This window comes from Sceloporus occidentalis, unplaced genomic scaffold, assembly GCF_023333645.1.
Source record: "Sceloporus occidentalis isolate IW3139 unplaced genomic scaffold, rSceOcc1.0.p SCAF_4, whole genome shotgun sequence".
Taxonomy (NCBI): Eukaryota; Metazoa; Chordata; class Lepidosauria; order Squamata; family Phrynosomatidae; genus Sceloporus; species Sceloporus occidentalis.
Genome location: NW_028316984.1, coordinates 82,445,420 through 82,466,947, shown reverse-complemented (window position 1 = coordinate 82,466,947; position 21,528 = coordinate 82,445,420). Strand labels below are relative to the sequence as shown.

Here is a 21,528-nt window from a genome sequence, read left to right as displayed (position 1 = left end):
TTACCAGCGCATGTACCAGAGTTTCAAGGTCAAAATAATATTTCCATTCTGCCAAGTGATGAGATAGGTAACTCAGCCTAGCCTTGTAGGCCTCCTTTAGCCCTATAAGTGACAAGGACACAGTTAGCTTCAAGCAAGCTATAAATATTGTGATATGAGAGTATTTTGAGATGTCTGGTTTTTTTTTTAAATTCTATTTTTACATCCAGTAACAATTTTGGTCCTTTTCTTCTGAGAAAAAATCCTTTTATATTTAAAGACATAATATCTGACAATCCTGGAATGTTTAAAAACAAAAACGTTTTTAATTCAGGTTACCCTACCTAATGGCTTCTATGGGCCAAAAATGATTTAAGTTGGGCACATCTGACTCAGATACAACAAAGATGCAAAAGGCATTTGCTGAAGTATTTTAGTATTGTGTAGATTTTGTGATATGTGCCTTCAAATCTGTTCTGACTTATGGTGCCCTATCTTAAAAATTTCTTGACAATATTTGTTCAGAGAGGTTCCTCTGAGGCTGAGAGACTGTGACTTGCCCAAGTTCATGCAGTGAGTTTCCATGGATGACCAGATATTTGAACTCTGGTCTTCTGATGTACTAGTCTGACACTTAGATCACTACACCATACTGAATAAACATGCAAAAGTACAGCTTGTCATCTGACAAAGTGGCTAAGCTAAAAGATCATATGGCTGGGTGTTCTCTTCTTGCCTCTGTGAACTATGTGCCCATTTTTGAGTAGACCCTTCCAGACTGAAAATATTTTTGTGTTTTCAGTTCTACAGATCATTACTACCACATGGTAGGACTGTCAGTAAATAATATACTACTTAGAAGATTATTAACTGTGTGAATTAGGGGACAGGGAGTTCCATGGTGTACAGCTTCGTCATTCCTTGTTGAGGTCCTTGTTGTTGAGGTTTGTTCAGAAGGTATTCTTCCCAACTCACATCCTTCATTTTTATGTAAATGAAAAAGAAAATCTCTAAACTCAAGAGCAGCATTTTAGACATTATTGGGCCAGTACACACCGCCAGGAGGCGGCGTCCTGGCAGCGAGCCCTATGATGTGTGGGTGCCACCATGATTGCGTGGCCCTGCCCACACAGGGTGCATGTCCATGACGTGTGGGAGCTTGAGCACCCACATGCCTGTGGACAGAAGAGCCGTCATAGGGCTGCATTGCAGCCCTTATGATGGTGTTATCGAGTTTGGATTTATATAAATTTTGTGTGCCAAGCGATAAAAAATCATGAGCCCTGACTGACGCCATCGCAGCCGCCATTATCTCAAAAGTGAGCTGACCACATAACCAGACAGCCTAGCAAGGCATGGCTATAAGCAAGAGGTAGATTTAAACCTTTTAAAACCAGTTCTGGGAGTTGCCCTTCCAGTTTCGCCAGCAACCTGAAAGAATGAGGACAAAAGAAGTTTGCCTCACCTAATGATGGCATTAAGTACTCAGCCATCTAGATAGTGGTCTTCTCCCAAAGAAGTGGTAGACCCTTTTTGTGTATCCATTGTTTAACTTTAGACTTAGTCAATAGATAGCCATCAAGATCTTTGCTCCTCAGGTAGCTATAGCCTAAGGATATGTTTCGCAGTATAAATAAGACCTAGATTCCAGCCTTCTTTGGGCTTGTGAGCTGAAGTTCCAGACCTTAAACTCTGTTGAGCAACTGCTCCGGAGCTCTCTTGGGCATTGCGCCCCACTGAAATCACTTGGGCAAGCCAAAGCCCACTGTCTCTTTCAGGCCTCTTGTTAGCTTAGCCCGCTGGAACTTAGCTCCTAGCCACCGTGGTCGCCGCTTGCTTTCCCCGTTCCCTGCAGCCGTGTTCACCTTCCAACATCCCTCACATCCGTCGCTTGGAGAAGACTCCTAAGGTAATTATTTCAACGGTGCCTCTATCCTTTCTCCTTTACCCCCAACCTCTTCTCCTCCCTTGCTTTAGCATTGAATGTGTGTGTGCGTGTGTGATCCCTTTTGGTTGTGTGGCTTTAATAAATGTTTGCAATTCATTGGCATTGGAGTCTCTGTTTCTTGGGGTTGGACTAGATGACCTCTGGTATACACATAGGGACACGATCTGGCTGTGTGCGTTGTTAGGACACACCTCTCGTAATTTTGAGCTAATTAAATTTCCCTAATTCGATCCTTCCTAACAACGGCACAAAAAAGGAGCAGCTCTAGGCGGCTCCCTTTTTGCTGCGCAGCATTGCCATCCCATTTGGTTGCCGTGGCAACGATGCGTAGCAAAAAGAGGTGGCATTTCACCACCCATCTATCCAGGGCCATAGGCTTCCATTTGAGGAGGCATTTGCATGCAGAAATCTATGATGTGTCCAATTTTTTCTAAGAGGCTTATTACATGAAGCCAGTAAAGCACAATAGCACCAGGATAATAATGTCTTAAGTGGTGCCTCCCACATGATATCGTCACGCTTATGTGGTGGTAGCATGGGAGACCGTTTAAAAAGTGTTCATTAAACATGAATGTTTAGGCATCTCTTGGCCATGGACATCTTGGCAGACCAGCTTTGGGGAGCTTTGTGAGTCACCATTCCAACCAATATTTGACTCTAGGAAGGATCTCTTTAAATATTTCAGTTTCTTCATTGTCTAGGTTGAATTTATATATTTTTTCAATGGCCTTTTTTTCTTTATATGCAGCATTAAGCCTGCCTTTGCATTTTCATATTTGACCATCCTTAGTAATTGCTCCAAGTTTATGATGATTTCGGCTAGTATTATGCTGTCATTTGCTTATCTAAGATTGTTGATATACCTTCCTCCTATCTTCACTCCTCCTTCTGAGTTTAAGTCTGCTCTTCATATGGTATCTTCTGCATATAAATTGAACAAGTGGGATGATAAAATGCATCTTTGCCTGACCCCTTTGCCAATTGGGAACCATTTTGTTTCTCTGAATTCTATTCTAACAGTAGCCTCTTATCCTAAGTACAGATTTCTTATCAGGAATGTCAGATGTATACACCAATTTAAAATTCATAGTTTAAAACCAACTGGGTGGGCCTGCTGGAAGAGATAGGTCTTTAACACTGTTTAATACATGTTGAGCTGTCGAATCTCTCTCTGCAGGTCATTCCATAATTAGGGGTGGCCGACAAAAATGTCCTCTGGGTGACAGTTGGCAGTCTATCACTGTACAGGCCGGTGATAAACATCGACATTGGGGCAGAGTGGGGGCATGGCGGCTGCATCCTGTGCATACCTACTCCGTCCCCATGCTGGTAAGACACTGCATGCCCCACCACAGCAGGAGGTGTCACGGCACTCCTTTGGTGCAGGGTGTACACATGCTGTGCCAAACGAACCCCAAAAAGCTGCAGTGTGGTGGCTATGGCACCCTTTCTGTAGCGTAAAAAGAAGCCACTTTTTGCAACTCCTTTTTGTGCCATGGAAAGGCCAGATTCGGGCTACAGTGTGCAATTGCCGCAAGCCTGATCTGGCTAGCAGAGGGCGGTGTTGTACCGCCCCTTAGGAGCTGTCTGTACAGCCCCTAACTGCCTTGGCATTGAATGACTATCCCATCACATTTGAGAGCAGAGAAATCATGGGACCCACACCTCACCAGTTTCCAAATCTCCCTTTCATATGTGTTTCTCTGACAATAATACTCCTTCTTTTCTTGTGTGAGATTTAGTGGGGTGCTGGTAGTGGTGGTGGAGAGACAGAAGATCCCTTTCTGCTCTCTTGCTTTGTCACTTTCTATCAGAGTCTGAAAGTTTCCCCAATATATCTGAAGAAAACTTTCCACGTGCAATATAAACAGCACTTCTTTTCCAGATATCTTCTCTGATTTTACACAATTTCTCCTACCAGAAATTCATGCCATCTACAAAGGAAACAGGGTGTAGTTTTCATCAGGATTTTTCCAGCAGTCACGAAAGGGTACTTACATTACTCAGCCTACTCAGAAATGGGAAGGACAAATTTTTGCATCTCTAACCAGAGGTAAGTAAATCATGTATTTGATTTGAAGTAAATCAATCATGTATTTGAACTTTTCCCTGGAGATGGTAGCCAAGACATGGTTCAGTGCCTTCTACAACCACTTGGACAGCAAAGTTCTGAGTAGCAACCAGTGCTAGAAGTTATGTATGAATATAAATGTCAGTTCATGCTGATGTACAAAGCTGGATTCTTCAGTTCCATAATGTAGAATTTCATTCTTGCAATTAAGCAATCTTTATTCAGATAAGGATTTTGCAGGACTAATGACGCTATGGACTTTATCAGGGGAAACAGGAGAATTTAAACAACAATTATCCCATGAAATACAAATACAATTAACATTTTCACACACGTCGAGATTAAATTGCCATTATCCCAGGAATAAACAGACAATAAGCAGGCAATAAACAGCAACAAATGATTCACGGGATTTCCCCATGAATGATTTCTAGCTGTTTATAGCCTGTTTATTCCTGAGATAATGGCAATTTAATCGTGACATCATGTGAAAATGCTAATTGTGATTGCATGATTTTCATGGGATAACTGATTTTCCCCGTGGGATGAAGTCCTATGAGTAAGTTGCTGTTACAACTCTTTGAAGCACAATTCCCCAGCAGCACTCAGGCATCCTCAGGCTTCCTCCTCACCAAACCCTAAATTTGTCCATTATCTCCATCAGCAGCACTTGGTGGGAGAAACTGTAGACAACAAGAACTTCCCATTAAATAGGTATCTTTCTCCCATCCATTACAAGTTTAGCCATTTCACCTATATTTAGGGACTCAATCAATTATACTGTGCTGTATGGATCCCATCCACCAAAATCCATGGCTACAATCTGAGGGGGCAAAGTCTGTTAATTTTTTATTCATTCTACTATACATTTACACAAATGTTCCTCCCTCTGACCTACACTCCTGGTACCTGTTTTAAAACAAAGCAGTCTTGCCTAGACACCCGGCTGGATCAGGCACAGGCGCAGAGGAAAGACTGCCTCAGCTTTTTATTCCTAAAAGATTCCTTTTAGCAAGAAAATCTTGTCCACTATTGGTGAGTAGCCGACAGTGTGTCAGAGCTGCATTGATTTATGTGGGCATGTTGTTACCACTCTTGAGCATTAAGCTGGAAAGGAAGGGGAAGGAGGTCTTATTTGCTCCTCTTGGTCAGTGGCATCAATGGGTGTGTGTGTGTGTGGGGGGGGGGAATGCGCATTGCACTGGCTGATACCATCAGAAAAGGTGACATGACTGCCTGGGGAGGTGACAGTGACAGCAGCATGCCTGGCACCCCAAGAAGATCTCATCTTGGTCACTGGAGCCACCAAAGCTGAGATGCCTCTGTGCTGCCCTCTGCCACTTTTGTCCCACTGTGACTGCTCTTGCTCAGGAGGAGGAGGAAGAGGATCCAATGCACTCGCCTTCCTCACCTGCTATGTTGGCCAACTATCCTCAAGGGCAGCACCCAGTGAATAGCAGCACCCAAGCAAGATTGTGGGATGGGAGGGTTTTGTTGTTATTTTTTGCAGGGAGGCTTCTCTAAGGCCTGGTGTGTGATCTTGCACATGGAAAAACCAAGCATTGGTGGCAGAGGGTTTGTGTGGCACTGTGCGTGTGCCTGTGACCTTCCCAATTCCTACAGTGGGTGCCCTCCACTTTGGGGGATGTTCATGAGTTACCCCAGTGGGTTACACCAACCCTAGTGATGCCACAGCTCTTGGAAGTACAGGAGCTAAACCATCATATACCAAACCTCTTTAGTAGATGCTATATAAAGTATCTCAACCTGGGGATTACAGAATTATTATCTCCTTTCTTTAGGTGTTTGTCATCCACTCCGTTTCTTCTGGGACCTGCCTTTTGGCTTCTTCATCCCAAGTGATGTTGATTCTCTCCTGTCCTTCCAAATTGTGGATACTGGAGGAGATGCTGAGGAAGTGCCTCCCTCAAGCACTTGTGGTAATTGTGAGACATACCATCTGCATTAGCAGCTAAACAGCAGCAAATTGCAGATACTAGATGCAGCTCTCTATAGTGTTTTTGATGGAATATGTATGGACTTTTTCACATGGGGAAAATTGGAAGGTTAAAGTGGGGGCAATGCAGGGTCATCCAGGGCATTAGGGACAACTTTGCAGCTGCCTTTCCACATGATGTTGTATGCAATCAGGACAGAATCCAGGGAGAATGTGAGGTGAATCAAGAAATGAGCAAATTCACAAAACTACCGTATTTGCATGTCCATGCTTGCAAATTCACTCCCTTCGTGTAATGGCAGCTGTGTGGAAAACAAGCCTCTGGATGGCTCCTGTTTCCAGATTTCCCAAGGTACCTTGCTGCAGGGAGAATGCTCTCTTCTTAAGGTGATACACACACACTCCCCTCTTTCTCTCACCCAGCTGTTTCTCCTTCCTCCTGCAGGCTCTAATTAGGAAACAGCTGGTGGGAGAAGGCAGAGAAAGGACGTTTTGGGATTCCTCCTAGATAGGAGGGAGAAATGGAGAACATGTTCTGGAAAAGGAGGGCATTTGGGAGTGTCAGCCCTCTGTGGAATCAGGAAGGCTTATGGACCCAGCCCCCCCCCCCCCTCTTGTGTGTGTGTGTCTTTATGGTTTTACGGAGTTTGCAAAGGGAATCCTCATTCTGCCACCCTCTGACACAGCTTCTGGGGTAAAGAGGATTCCCCCCTGGTTTCCCCCCTCTCTGGAGCATGTGTGTGTACTTGTGGAAATGACAGTTTGGAGCATGCACAGAAAAAGTATTTCAACACTAGCAATAGGGATTTGTTTGTCTCCTTTTAAAAGCCAAATTTGTATTGGGCCTTAAGTAATGTGCTCTGTGTGTGATAACCATTAGGAAATGGGCTTGTTTTTATGGGATGCCAGCACTTTAACCATTTTTGGGATGGAAGCACATAGGTCCACGTGTGAAAAAGTCCTATGAAACAGGCTTGTAGATCCTCACACTTTGTTCATCACCTGGCAGTGAGGAAGATGCAGTCACTTTGGGGGGGGGGGGATACAACAGGACATAATTTGAATAAGAGCTCACTCTAGTAATTCTACCCTTCTTCAATTACACAGGGGCGTCACTAGGGGTTGAGGGGAATGCGGACTGCACTGGGTGACGCCTCAGAGGGGAAGTGACACCTGGTTGGGCCCTCCTCCTGCCGTAGAGTGGTAATGTGTGATGCCACTTCCGGTGCCCACCCTGTCTTCTCCACTGCCATGACTCTCTCATTTGGGGGAGCCAAGGAAACAGAGAAGGAGGCACAGCGTGAGCCCCTTCCTTCCCCTCCCACTGCCTCATTTGCCTAGCCACATGCCTCCTCCAGCAGCCCTTTCCAGGTTTGGGCAGATGACGGCTAGGCAGCCTGGTGAGCAACACAGCAGGAGGGGAGGGAGCACAGGGTGGCCCACTGCCACTACCACCTTTTTAGGTCTGGCTGCGTGATGGGCAGTGAGATGCCCTGCGGGGGCGAGGGAAATAACTGAGGCAACAGAAAGAAAGGAGGGGAGAGGGAGGGAGGGGGAGAGGATGAGGCAGGCTGTCACTGCTCTTCAGCAGCTCCCTCCAGGCACCCACACTGGGTGACAACAACCCTAGTGATACCAGTGCAATAATAGTTCTGACATCTGACTCTTGACAGGTCCATGGTACAGTAATGAACATAAACCGTGGAAATCCAGCAGGGTATGAGGTAATCGTGGATTCATGGCCAAAATTCAAAGCTGTCCTCACCCGACCACGCAGAGAGGTAAAACCCTTGGGGAATGTTACAGAACACACAATATATACAGTGCTGCAAGAAATGCTCTCCTGGTCTGTTTGTACCTTGCTGATTCCCTTCTCTGTACCAGTTGTAGGTAGAAGTACTAAGGGGTTCTGGCTTTGTTTCTAGGGGCCCACCTTGTGAACATGAAGATGCTGAACAGGCAAAGCTATTCTCATTCATCTCAACTTAAGGAATTGGGGAGGGTACCTTCATTCTTTGTACACTGCTAGGTCATTCTTAAAATGCAGAAGTCTACTAGGAGCCATGGTTGGCATTCTGTATTGAAGTTAGAAATTTGTAACCTAGAATTATGGATCCATAACTGTTCTATATTTTTTTAACGTTGCATAGTCATGATCTTTGCACTATTGCAACAATCATAAACATACACACATAACCTATTTTACCAAGCAGCAGCTTTATCAAGAAATGCAGGCCCGGTACAGATGGGCAAAATGCGGTGTGGCGTTGTCATCAGTAGGGTTGGGGAGTGCATACCATGCACATGCTCCCTAACCCTAGTACGTACTGGTGGTGGCAAAATGACGGTGCCCTGTCTACACAGGCGCTGCCATTATGACGTGATGGATGCATAGCGTCTGCACGTCGCACTGCATTTGTGATGTTACAAGTGCGCCATTGGCACACGCGGGCATCACAAGCGTGGCACAAAAAGAACCTGCTTTTTGTGGGTTCTTTCTCCGCTGGCAGGCAGCTGTGCGGTTTTCCGCTGCATTTTCCCCCTAGTGGAAACTAGGCGCTGGCAGACTACCCTTTTTGGGTGGTCTTTACCGGGCTGCAGTTCTGCTAGTAATCAGACCACAGCAAGATTACATTTCTACCCCTTTTCACCAGCAAGTGAGGCTGTGACAATCAGACGCAGGCCACCCTGTCATAACTCCATGTCACAGCCACACTCGCAGATAGGATGAACAAAGATGTCATCCTGCAGGGTCCTGATCACCAGTAGAACAGACTTTCATTCCCTAGGTGCAGCTGCTACCCGGTAAAAGAGGTTTGGGGAAAAGTGGTTGGCCAGGCAATATTACAATTCACAGCCACAAGGCTGTTAGTTCAATCCCAGCCAGGGGCTCCAGGGTTGACTCAGCCTTTCATCCTTCTGTAGGTTGCTAAAATGAGTACCCAGCTTGTTGGGGGCAGTTAGCTTACATGTTGTAAACTGCTTAGGGAGTGCTTAAGCGCACTGATAAGCGGTATAGAAATGTACTTGCTATTGCTATTGCTATTACTTAGGAGATTATCACCATCATTACTCCCCAGAGAAAAGAAGTTGGAGCTATATCTATCATCCCTCTCTTCTCTAACTACTGCCTGATGGTCTGCCTACTGATTGTGTGGAGAACAAATACTTATCAATTAGATTAATCTTTAAATCCAGAGTTATATTTATTAAATATGGGGGAAAATAAAAATGCAAGGGGAAAGCCACTACTGTGCATGGTAGAATCATAAAATCATAGAATTGTAGAGTTGGAAGAGACCACAAGGGCCATCCAGTCCAACCCCCTGCCATACAGGAAATCTCAGTCAAAGAATACCTGACAGATGGCCATCCAGCCTCTGCTTAAACACCTCCAAAGAAGGAGACTCCACCTCACTCCGAGGGAGTGTGTTCCACTGTCAAACAGCCCTTACTGTCAGGGAAGTTCCTCCTAATGCTGAGGTGGAATCTCTTTTCCTGCAGTTTGCATCCATTGCTCCGGGTCCTGTTCTCTGGAGCAGCAGAAAACAAGCTTGCTCCCTCCTCAATATGACATCCCTTCAAGTATTTAAAAAGGGCTATCATATCACCTCTTAACCTTCTCTTCTCCAGGCTAAACATCCCCAGCTCCCTAAGTCATTCCTCATAGGGCATGGTTTCCAGACCTTTCACCATTTTAGTCGCCCTCCTTTGGACAGACTCCAGTTTCTCAATGTCCTTTTTGAACTGTGGTGCCCAGACTGGACACAATATTCCAGGTGGGGCCTGACCAAAGCAGAATATAGTGGCACTATTACTTCTCTTGATCTAGACACTATACTTTTATTGATCCAGCCTAAAATTGCATTGGCCTTTCACAGAGTCTTTGTTTAATTATCTGCTCTAGAATATTTCCTGGTATTGATGTCAGACTAACTGGACGATAATTGTTGGGATCCTCTTTTCCCCCCTTTTTGAAGCTGGGGACAACGTTTGCCCTCCTCCAGTCTGCTAGGACTTCTCCTGTTCTCCAGGAGTTTTCAAAGATTATTGCCAATGGCTCCGATATTACATTTGCCAGTTCTTTTAATACCCTTGGATGTAGTTCATCTGGTCCTGGAGACTTACATTCATTTAGATTAACAAGATATTCCTGTACTATCTCTTTACTTATTCTGTGCTGAAATTTCCCTATTCTGTCCTCTGGTCCATTATCCTCAGGTTGAGCACCCTTTTCCTTTTCTGAGAAGACTGAGGCAAAGAAAGTGTTGAGCAATTCTGCCTTTTCTCTGTCTCCTGTTACCATTTTGCCATCTTCTCCACGCAGTGGCCCTCCCATTTCCTTCTTCTTTTTGCTGTGGACACATCCAAAAAAGCCCTTTTTATTGTACTTAACCTCTCTAGCAAGCCTGAGTTCATTCTGCGCTTTAGCTTTTCTGACTTTTCCCCTACACATGCCTGCTATTTCTTTGAATTTTTTTTGGTGATTTCCCCCCTTTTCCATTTCTTATACATGTTCAGTTTAAAACTTAGCTCAGTTGAAAGTTCCTTAGTCATCCATCCTGGTTTCTTGAGACACCTCCCATTTTTCTTTCTCACTGGAACTGTTTTAAATTGTGCCTTCAATATCTCCCTTTTGAGAAACTCCCATCCGTCCTCAACTCCCTTCTCTTTTAGTATTTCTGACCACGGGATCACCCTCAATACTTCTCTAAATTTACTGAAATCCGCTCTCCTAAAGTCTAGAATCAAATGACCTAAAGATGGTAGTGTACATGCTAGTAATCTCAAGGCTGGACTTCTGCAATGAACTCTACATTGCGCTACCTTTGTACCAGAATATGGCAGCCAGATTGATTACAGGTAGATCTAGGAGTGATCACATTACACATTCTTAAAAGCACCCCACAGGCTGACAATAAGTTTTTATGCAATGTACAAAGTATACATGATTTGTATCCAGGTTACCTACAGTATCGCCTTCTTCTGTACAATTTGGGAAAATATACAACCTATGAAAACACTGACTGCATTTAAAACAACCCTAAAGTTTCTTCCAGCAGGCATATCCAGTCAACTTTTAATGATAATTTTTAATTTGGATATGAACTCTTATGAGTGTATTTTAATAATTTTGTAGTAGTATTTTAAATGTGGGTTGAAGTATTTGTAATTGTGTTTTAATATGTTGTATCCCACCTCAGGCCTTGAAGACAGGTGAGAAATAAGTCGTCATCATCATAATCACCACCACCATCCTTGTTATCACACCAGCCTCTTTCTTGGTGCAGTCACACAATTAAATTAAAATGGGCATGTACCACTTTGCAATCGGCCACCTCTGCTCATTTGCGTCATTGGGGCAGCTGCCTTCATCGTGTTCAATTTTAAAACTTAAATTGAGGCTGCAGAGCTCTGGAATTGTGAGAAAAACAGGAAAATAATAATAATAAAAAGACTAGTGAGGAGGAGGAGGGAAAGCAGGAGGGAGGGGACAATGACACCATGTGATTGGCAATTGCGCAAGTGCCCCAGGAATGATGTTTCACACCTGTGGCATTTTGCAATTGCCTGTTGATTCATGAGTTGCCCCAAGAATTAAAAGGAATGGGTGGGTGGCTGGGTGGGGAGGCGGCTTCATGTGACCAGAATCACCAAGCCGCTTCCTTTTGAGTGACATCGTGGTTTAAAAGCTGTGTGTGGTAATCTCCTTAGTTACACATTTAAAACTAAGTAGGTGAAGTAGAATATGGGCTCATGTTAGAAATAACTAACCTGGAGAAAGGCAGGCAAGTTATATTATTAAACAAATTACTGAGGAGATCCATGTCTCTCTTTTTCAGGTTGCCTTAGATAACTCAGATTTGTATGCCAATGTGTATACAGCATTTTACCATGATTTTGATGTGTATCGGTCAGTGATACTAGACACAGATGCTATCAACTGGGCTCAAACTTTCCGTATCCAAGGTAATTGTCAGTTCTTTCCTTCTGAGGGAAGAGTTAAGAAGACTTTGGGCTGGAACAGACGGCCCTTTAAAGCCACTGCCTGGGCAGCTTTGGAGTGCAGCATTTATATGGCACACACCCACAAGCCTCCCTGAAGCCTCTTGGAAGTTGAGCAGCCACCCAGGCATGGACGGCTTCAAGACGGTGAAGCAGTATGGTGTTTACACACCGCACGCTGCCAGAGCATCATGAAGCTGGCTTCAGGCTGTGTCAGGGCCATGAAAGGCACCTCTTTCCTGGCCCAAAAAGGAGTGGATCTTTTCCACACACTGACTCCCAACAACTTCCAACCAACTACCAAAACTGCTCCAAACCAATGCACCTAACCCAACTAGCCCACATTGACTAGTCTCTTGGTCCACTTATATAGGAGGGTAGTTCTGAGTCATTACCCTGTGCCACACAACATGATACAAGCTTACTGTAACTTTGTCTCATGCCATGTGCTCATGACTTGGCAGTCTGTGGTTGTCACAGAGAATACCTGTCACTTGTCAATCAAAATATTTTCTTTTCTGTTTCATGCACTTTTACTTCAACAGATCATTCCAGCGGATTTTGTTTCTTGAAGTTCAGTATCAAGTTATGTTTTGTTTTTTAACTGCAGGAAGATAATCCCTAAGTGCCTCTAACACTTCCTGGCAGTAACATTGAAAGGAGAAGAAATAACAAATGGTTTCATAGAATTATACAATGACAGAGTTGTAAAGAGTTCCAACAATAATCTAGTCCACCTCCTGGCCAATGCAGGAATCCACATTTAAAGCATCCATGACAGAGCCCATCTGTTCTGCTGCCAAACAATTCTTCCTCAGATTTAGTTAGAATCTAATTCCCTTTGATTTGAATACACACTTGTCAAGAGGTGATGGAGTTCACTTCTCCCCAGAAGGTTGGACTATTTGGACTCACTGTCTCATCGGGACTTGTTGGTGGGGAGGGATACCAAGCTAGGCTGATTCAAAAGACTGATACAAAGGGAAAAGGCCAACTTCTAGGTATATATAAATATGTTTCCAGATGATAATCACAAAGCATCCTATCTCTATGCAGGAATAATGTCACTAATTAGCAGGTCACATTTCTAGAGCATGCATACAATTTAAAAAAAACACACAAATTTTCTCTTCCATAAAATATTACAATACTACAATAAACAATACGCTCAGAACTAACACAGAACACGATAACATTACATTACATACATTACAATATCAGCGTCTACTGATTCACACCAGACTGTCCCACCAACATATTTAGTCACCCAACATCAATTGTAACTTCCTTATTCCACTTTAATGAGGTGATATTTTATCTTTCCTGATAAGTCTAATTTCTTATCTCATTCCTAGTTACCACCCTTTGTTAATTATGAGTAATGGGTCCTAATCTCGTTTTTATTTGTCTTCCCTTTTCTCTTTTCTTCCCATTTCATTTCCCCCATTTCCTTTCATTTATTCCCAAAGAGCGCTAATACTGTCCCAGTTCTCATAAAAATTTCTAGTTGTCCTGTTTCCTAAGAGGGTTGTTAGCTTATCCCTCTCATACATATCCACCATCTTCATATTCCATTCTTCTATTGAAGGTATCTCCTTACTCTTCCATTTTCTGGCATAGATGATCCTTGTCACTGTCACCATGTATAGTAACACTTTCCCATATTTCTTCTCTTCTTGCCTATCCACTTTGTCTAAAATGTTAAATAGAAATAGTTCTGGGATTCGTGGAATATCTATTTGTAATATTTCTTTAATCTTGTATATCATTTTCCAGTATTCCTTCACTTTGACATATTGCCACCACATGTGACAATATGTCGCATTTTCCCCTGCATATTTCCAGCAATTATTTTTCATGTTTCTGTACATCTCTGCCACTTTCCCAGGTATCAAAGGCCATCTAAATAAGACTTTATAAAAGTTCTCCTTTAAATCATTACTTCCAAAGAATTTGATGTTTTGAGTCAAATTTTAGTCAATATTGTGGGCCCATATTACCATGTTATTTTTTGCTGTTTCTTCTTCGTTTTCAAATGACATTAATATTTTACAGAATTTAGTAAATGTTCTTTTTTATGGAATGCCTCATGCATTGAGGTCCAGAGTGGGACTTTTGGACATAACCGTCTTTTGTATTTTTGCCAAATTCTCAAATACTCTGGTTTCTCTTCAGATCATATAAATCTTTTGCCTTTTCTTTAGAGCATGCATACTAGACAGGTCACCTACTGATATCCCATAATGACTCTATGTTGCCTGGCAATCCAAAAGAGAAGGAAGGTACTTTCTGGCAGAGAGGTATGCTTTAGGGCTTGTGATGTCAATAAGGCACCCAGAGTTCAGGAAAGCCTCTAAGTTATACCAGGCATTCTCTAAACTCGAGTGCCTGTTATCTATTCTGGTTTCATTTATGCCTTGCAGTTTTGCATCTCTCACCTACTCCTCGCATTCCATTCTCTGCTTCTCTGCCAGCCTGGCATTAAGAGAGTCTCTGGTTATATCTAGAAGAAAACTATAGGAAGGAGGAGGGAATTTCACACACATTTTTCCATTCATATTCACACGATATTTTCTACTGGTATCTCATACTGTTTTATCATTTTCTCCCAGGATGCCTTATCAGTACCCTCCTACTAAAGCTAAATGCTCTGGATTCCAGAAACAGGCAGCCAAACTGTACAGTGGGCCTTTGGTATTTGCTGGGGTTTGGTTCCAGGCCCCCTGTGGATATTAAAATCTGTGAATGCTCAAGTCCCATTAAATACAATGGCATAGTGAAATGCATAACTTATATAAAATTGCAAAGTTAAGGGACCAAAGGTGCCTCACAACATAAAAAACATTGTTAAAATATTATAATAAAAAATTTAAAACAATTAAAATAATCTAGTTAAAATAGTATCAAATTAATATAAAATTTACAAAATTTTAAAACATAACTAAAACACACACCCCATATAAAAAATAGATAAAGAATACTTGGACGCAGAAGGCTGACTGCATGTGCAAACTTCGATCAGCACAGAGAACCAAACAGCTTTAACCCCAAAGATACAAACTCACTTTGTTTTCTCTCGTCTGTCAGTCTCAAATAAAACACTGCTGAGTGCACTTTAAGGTCATCAGTTCACAAAAATAGTGAGGATAGTTATAAAGCTACAGGCTGTTAGATTCACCCTCAACCAAGTAAATGATTCACAGGTTTTGTATATGAAAAAAAATGGAATAAATACATGGAAACATAAGTAGATGTTAAGCGGAAGATAATGACATTTGGAAACTTTGTAAAATTCCAAGAATGAGAAGGGGAAATGCACAATAAAAAGTTTGTTTGGAATCACCCTATAAAGGAAAGAAAAGACTATTCTTGTAGTTGAAGGCAACCAAAAAAGCAGGAATTTGAGCAATATTTCAAAATAGTCAATGGCACGCCATTCATGCATAATTAACTACATAATATACCGTTCATACATAAGAAATTCTTTGGAATCCATTAAAATAGATTACCATTCTCAGTCTACCTATAAATACAGTATGTGCAGATAGAACAAGATAAACCCTCCATATTTTAAAGCACCCAAACATTGCATTATTCTTGCATGGGATCTCCCCCTGCCACATAGCTGTAATTCTTGTATTTTGCTCCTCACATGAGCTGCAGAGGAGCATCATTTCAATATGAGTATTTAATAGAATTCTATCTACACTCTAGTATCCACACACTTTGGGCTTGCTGACTAACTATTGTATGATTCAATAGGGAACCAAGATGGAGTATATCAAGTTTCCCAAGATGCTGCTGCCATCAAGAAGGTGCAATTGTCAGCAACGTTCTACATCACCTATCTTCATCCCAATCCAAATAAATTACCAGTACACCAGTGAGTATCCATCCTGCTACACAAAAACTGAGAGTTTCTCTTTCAATGCTTTTGAGACACTGAGCAACCTGGGGTGCTCACACTTGGAAAATCTTGCTTGCCTGTGTGCCGATATTTCACTGACATATATACTTTTTGGCCCATCATCCCATAGTTATGAACAGGGTTCAAGCATAACTTTTTTTTTGTCTCAGGTCATAAATTTGAAATATAGGAGTTTATCACACTGGAGGCTAAGGTCAGAAATCCCATGCAGAAACAGGATTTAAATCCCGGAAAAATCCCACAAAAGCGGGATTATTTTCAGGCACATTGGAGGCATTGACCATTAATCCGACATTAAACCGCATAGAAAGTGGACAAAATCAGCTGCTTTTTACTTTCGGGAAAATCCTAAAAGTAAAAAGCAGCTAATTTTGTTCATTTTCTGTGTAGATTAATGTAGGATTAATGCTCAGTGCCCCCGACATTGTCTCAAAATAGTCCCGCTTTTGTGGGATTTGTCCATTTTCTGTGAGGGATGCCACCCGATGTTGTCTGAAAAAGATCCCACTTTTGTGGGATTTTCCCGATTTAAATCCCATTTCTGCACGGGATAAACTTCATGTGATAAACTCCATAGTCTCTTTCTCACGTGCATGCTAAAAAGCCACCACTCATATAATGTAATTTTCTGTGTGCATATAGACCTTTAATGTTGCATAATGACAGTTGCAAAACATTATGTATTATGAAAAATAGTAGGATCGCTCAACATACTTTACCTTTTAAAAATTATCTTTGCTTAACCTTGTTTGTTAGTTCTTTTTCCCATTTAAAAATAATAATGCTATGTACCTTGAGAAGAAGATGTGGTTTTGGAACTTTTTGGTTGGTCCATTTATTGTGTTCAGAATAGACCTGATCTATTATGGAAAAAAAAGATTGATTGCATGCTTTTACTTCTTTCTTTAATGTCCTTTGTACAAACTGCTATTTCAGTTGTCTACATTAATAGCACTGGCTTCCTCTCCCCCTCCTGTTACCTTCCCTGCATTCTGATGATGACCAGTTGTCCTTACCTTCTGCACAAAAGGAACTGCACAGTTGGTGGTTCTTGAGACAACACAGGAGCAAGAGCTCAACTAACAGGAGAAAGGCAACAGGCATTTTTGTGTGGGTGTCTTGTGAAGGGGTTTGAGTGGAAGGCCCAGCATTCTCTGACATTGCTTGCATAGAACATCTCAACATGGATGGTGAGGGAGCTGCTGCAGTGCCCAGAAACCTCTCTGCTATGTTTGTTTTCTTGCATGAAGATGTGGGGTGCTATATATATGGTTAGAAAGCAAACAGCTTGAGGACTGTGTATGCACACTTCAACATATCAGGGAGGATGAGGCCTTTTTGGACAGAACAGAGCAGATTCTCCGGAGGAGCAACATACTTTAGGTAGAAGACAATTCCCAAACACAGGAGGCATGAACTTGGAAGAATGTGACACAGAGAAGCAGAATTATGTTGTGTGTCTGAAGTTACACAGTCAGTTCCAAGTTCTGCCCTTTATTAGTGATGTTAAGCCAACAGAACATGAACAACAGTCTTTGTCCTGAGACAGCATAGAGGTTACATTGGAGGGTTCTGTGGATGGAAGGGCTTCTGTCCATTCTCAGAGATGTGTGTTGGTGGTAGGTGATTCCCTACTGAGTGGAACAGAGGCACTGAGTGGAACAGAGGCAGTGGTGAGAGAATGTTTCAGGATGTGCACTGAGTCCCAAGGTAAAGATCCATGGTGTAATAGAGAAGCTGACAAAACTCACCAAGCCTACCAGTCATTACTCTTTCCTTTACATCCATGTGGTAACAAATGAACTGCAAGATATATCATTCAGTATATTGCAAGGGACTAGTAACAGTCAGGAAACTGAAGGACCTTGTGGCACAAGTTGTTATTTCATCCCTCTCCCTGACAAAGGACATGACCCAGGAAGAGACAGAAGAATACTAGAAGTAGACACCTATTTTTTCCAGTGGTACTGTTGGAAAAGGTTTGTCTTCTTGAACAATAGTCTTTGCTTTCATGAAGAAGGACCTCTGGCAAGAGATGGGTTGCACCACGCAGCTATTATTAAGAGTGTATTTTCTGGGAGTTTTGCAGATCTGAACAGAGTACTTTAAACTGTGTTGTGTGGGGAGATGAGACATTATTCCCAAGGGCAGGGAGACTACAATCACAGGAGACAATATCCTTAATGATACAAGAGAAATTAGGATAATAGTATAAGAATCCACCAAGGGGCAGAAAAAACAGCATGAAAGAAGCAGCTGGAAACAATGACCTATAGGCCAATGTGCAGAGCATGGGAAATAAACACAGTGAACAGTGAACTAGAACACTTAACCCAGCCTGGTAAATATGATTTCATAGGCATTTCTAAAGGCTGGTGGGATGATTCTTATGATTGGAAAGTATTAATGGAGGAAGATAATCTTTTCCAAAGATATAGACCAAACAAGAATGGAGGAACAATAGTATTACGCCAAGGCTTTGTACACATGTGAGGAGATACTTGATTTAAAACTCACAATTTAAAACTCTGGGGCCAGTCCAGAGTCTTATGAGCTGGACTGGCCCCAGATATCAACCACACACACTGGGTAAATCTGGTATAAAGGTGCATTGTTGTACACACACCTAGGACAACACTGTGCCACCCCACTGGCCTGGCCTGAAATCTTCTTTTGAAGGTTTTCAAACAAAGATTGGATGGTCATCTTTTGGGAGTGCTGAGTGACAAGTAATGAGTGAGAAAACAAACAATAAATAACAATCTCTTCTCCATCCCATCAGCAGAGACCAGAAAACAATGGGGGGAACCCCCCAGACAGGAAGTACCAAGAGTCCTCCCACCTAGCTGAGAGTTGCCACTTCTAGGCGTGGGCTGGGAAGTAGGCAAGTAAGAGAAGGCAGGAGTTGCTCCCATGCGCAGCAGGAGTTTGACATAGGAAAACAGGCACCAGGTATCAAAACAGAAGGAGAGGGAAGGCAGAAGCTGCCTGATTTTGTGGAGAGCATTTCATCAAGGTTTCACCTGTGGAAAAGTCTATAGATGGAAAGAAATATTCATTAGGGCTGACCTGTGACATGACACTTGTATTCCCTCAGCTCCATGCCCTGCTCACAGGACAGTAATTCTTATGTTATGTTATGAAGGTTTGGCCATCAGCATTAATGGCTTTTGAAAAAAGATAATCTCTTAATGGCTATGTTTCATACCATAACAACCAACTCCAACGAGACAAAATAGTTCTGGTGCTATGATGGTGCAACCAACTTCTACAGAGACAGAATAGTTCATGGTGCCCATCTCATGACTGGTGGATAATGGAACTAGACAGACCTTTAGATTGAGCTAGTATCCCAGTCTTTGCATTTAAATATCTAGCTATCACTTTGGCTGAATTCTTATGTTTCTTTTCTTCCAGGCTAGATCCTGGCTTCACACTTTCCACCCTGAATGCCTCCCATGTTCAATTGCTGAATGAAACCTGGCCCTATGGGGGCAATGAACAAAGCCGTAGGTTCCTGGCCAACATGGTTCAGTATTTCTTCAGTGCCTGCATCCTCGATCCTGATGGTCAACCCATCAGTTGGAGTGTAATGGATCCACTTGGGGCAATGGGACATGGCTACACTCTGCCTGCACACCGTAGAAAGCACTATTTAGCTGTGGCAGGAAGGTCACTGGCCATGAAAGCCCATGCAGCTGGCTACCCAATATATGGACATGTTGCCCTAGATAACTTCCACATGCAGGGGATAAATGAACGTCGAGGTTACCAGAAATTATCTGAGTTGTGTCATATCTGTTCAATACATCCTGAAATATAGGATAGAAAGAATGAGAGAGGGCTCCTTCATAAGTCTGCCTGGCCCAACTGTTACCCAGCCTGCCATCACTCTGCAGGGGAGAGAGACTTTCACTTTGAGATCTAATCCCATCGGCATTCCCCAAAAACTGTATAGACACTTTTATTGATTTCAAAAACAGTGTATCTAAAGTCTTCTCTTCATCTGATCAGATTATACTCCAATAATTAATAAAAATCAGTTTTTTAAAAATATTGGACCACATGTGGAAGCCTTATAACTGGATATTTTATTTATAAACATATAGGAGCATATCTTTCAGTTCCATAGGTCTGCAAATGGTATTTGTGGAGTGTACCAGAATTTAGCCAATGAAATATGTGCAGTTCTTAACATACAGCATAAAATTGTTTTAGAATTGCTGGGGGGGGGGGGGGGTCTGGTTTTTTTTTATTATACGTGAACATTATATTCATCTAATCATTTCTGCCCAACAAACAAAAACACTAAAATCAAACCTCTCTGGCTCTTACTTCTCTGATACCATCTGTAAGCTATAGGGAACACTGTAGAAATTTTCTTATTTAAAGTATTTATATCCCGCACTTAGCCACAGAGGCTCTCAGAGTGCCTTACAGATTGTTAATTTGATGATGATGATGATGATGATGATGATGATGATGATTATTATTATTTTCTTATATCCCACCTTTCTCTCAATATAGGGGAAAAAGACATGATAAAAAAGATAAGGGAATGGCAGTGAGAAAGGGGCTCAAATCCAGCACATACTGGTTCTTCTCTCCCTCCAAAGCCAGGATGGTGCAATTGGAATGGAAGGAGGGCCTGTCATCTGCCTCTGGGGCTAGGCATGGTGAAGCTGTGCCTGCTTTTCCTATCTCTCTGAGGCCAGGATGGTAAATTATTATGGCGCATCCAGTATTTCCCTCCATGAATTCAGATTTACATGTCCCCTCAACTAATCTAGTATTATTCTACTTACATTTTTCCTCCCAAGTCTGTTCTAGCTCCATCATCTCATTACATGTGAAGTCATCTATTTTTATATACCTTTGATAATAGCGCTCTCTAGCTAATTATGGCAAGGCTTCTCTTGGTGACATGTGCTGGCATAATTCCTAATTATGTCTTTTTAGGTATTCCTTGAGATGTTGTGGGAAAATATCCTATACCTTCTTGTATAATATCCCTCACTCTGGGTGCATAAGAGTAGCTGAGGGATTTGCAGGTGCAACTCTATCTCAGTGGTCAGCAACCAGGTGCTGGGGTGCATTCTCCTGCAGCTGAAAAAAAGTAGAAGGAGGAGGCATCTTTCCCAGATATGCAACAACACCCAGAACACACCTGGACACAACACCACAGCCGATCAATGGCTGGGGGCCTGGAGGTGTCCCCTTACCCAGAGATGCTGTGGCATGGGCTGGTAGAAAATCAGAAAGAGGAGACAGTTTCTCCCTCTTCCACTCCCCTGACAACTTCATAACTACTTTGGCACCTGAAATATCTCAGTTCAATCCACCTCAATCCAAGGAAGCTGCCTCAGTTCTAAACTGGCACCTGGCATCAGTCTATTCTGCTCTGGTCAGGCCACACCTGGAATACTGTGTCCAGTCTGGGCAGCACAATTCAAAAAAGACATTGAGAAACTGGAGCGTGTCCAAAGGAGGGTGACCAAAATGGTGAAGGGTCTGGAAACCATGTCCTGTGACGAACAACTTAGGGAGCTGGGGATGGTTAGCCTGGAGAAGAGAAGTTTAAGAGGTGATATGATAGCCCTGTTTAAATACTTGAAGAGATGTCATATTGAGGAGTGAGC

General features: G+C 42.5%; 1 protein-coding gene across 1 annotated transcript; it reads left to right on the top strand.

The window, feature by feature from the left end:
* The first annotated feature begins 5,860 nt into the window (after positions 1-5,860).
* On the top strand, positions 5,861-19,712 carry LOC149314133 (glycine N-acyltransferase-like protein 3). The gene is made up of 5 exons (XM_089523378.1): positions 5,861-5,938; positions 7,629-7,736; positions 11,799-11,925; positions 15,724-15,844; positions 19,307-19,712. Exons 1-5 carry the CDS (start codon positions 5,861-5,863, stop codon positions 19,710-19,712), a joined length of 840 nt encoding a protein of 279 aa, XP_089379504.1.
* The last annotated feature ends 1,816 nt before the right edge of the window (positions 19,713-21,528 follow it).

Bases quoted from the DNA above. Each gene is read 5' to 3' on its own strand.
- LOC149314133 (XM_089523378.1), top strand. From the start codon at position 5,861: ATGTTGATTCTCTCCTGTCCTTCCAAATTGTGGATACTGGAGGAGATG. The intron at 5,939-7,628 runs GTAATTGTGAGA...GACTCTTGACAG, and splicing joins GCCTCCCTCAAGCACTTGTG to GTCCATGGTACAGTAATGAA. The intron at 11,926-15,723 runs GTAATTGTCAGT...ATGATTCAATAG, and splicing joins TCAAACTTTCCGTATCCAAG to GGAACCAAGATGGAGTATAT.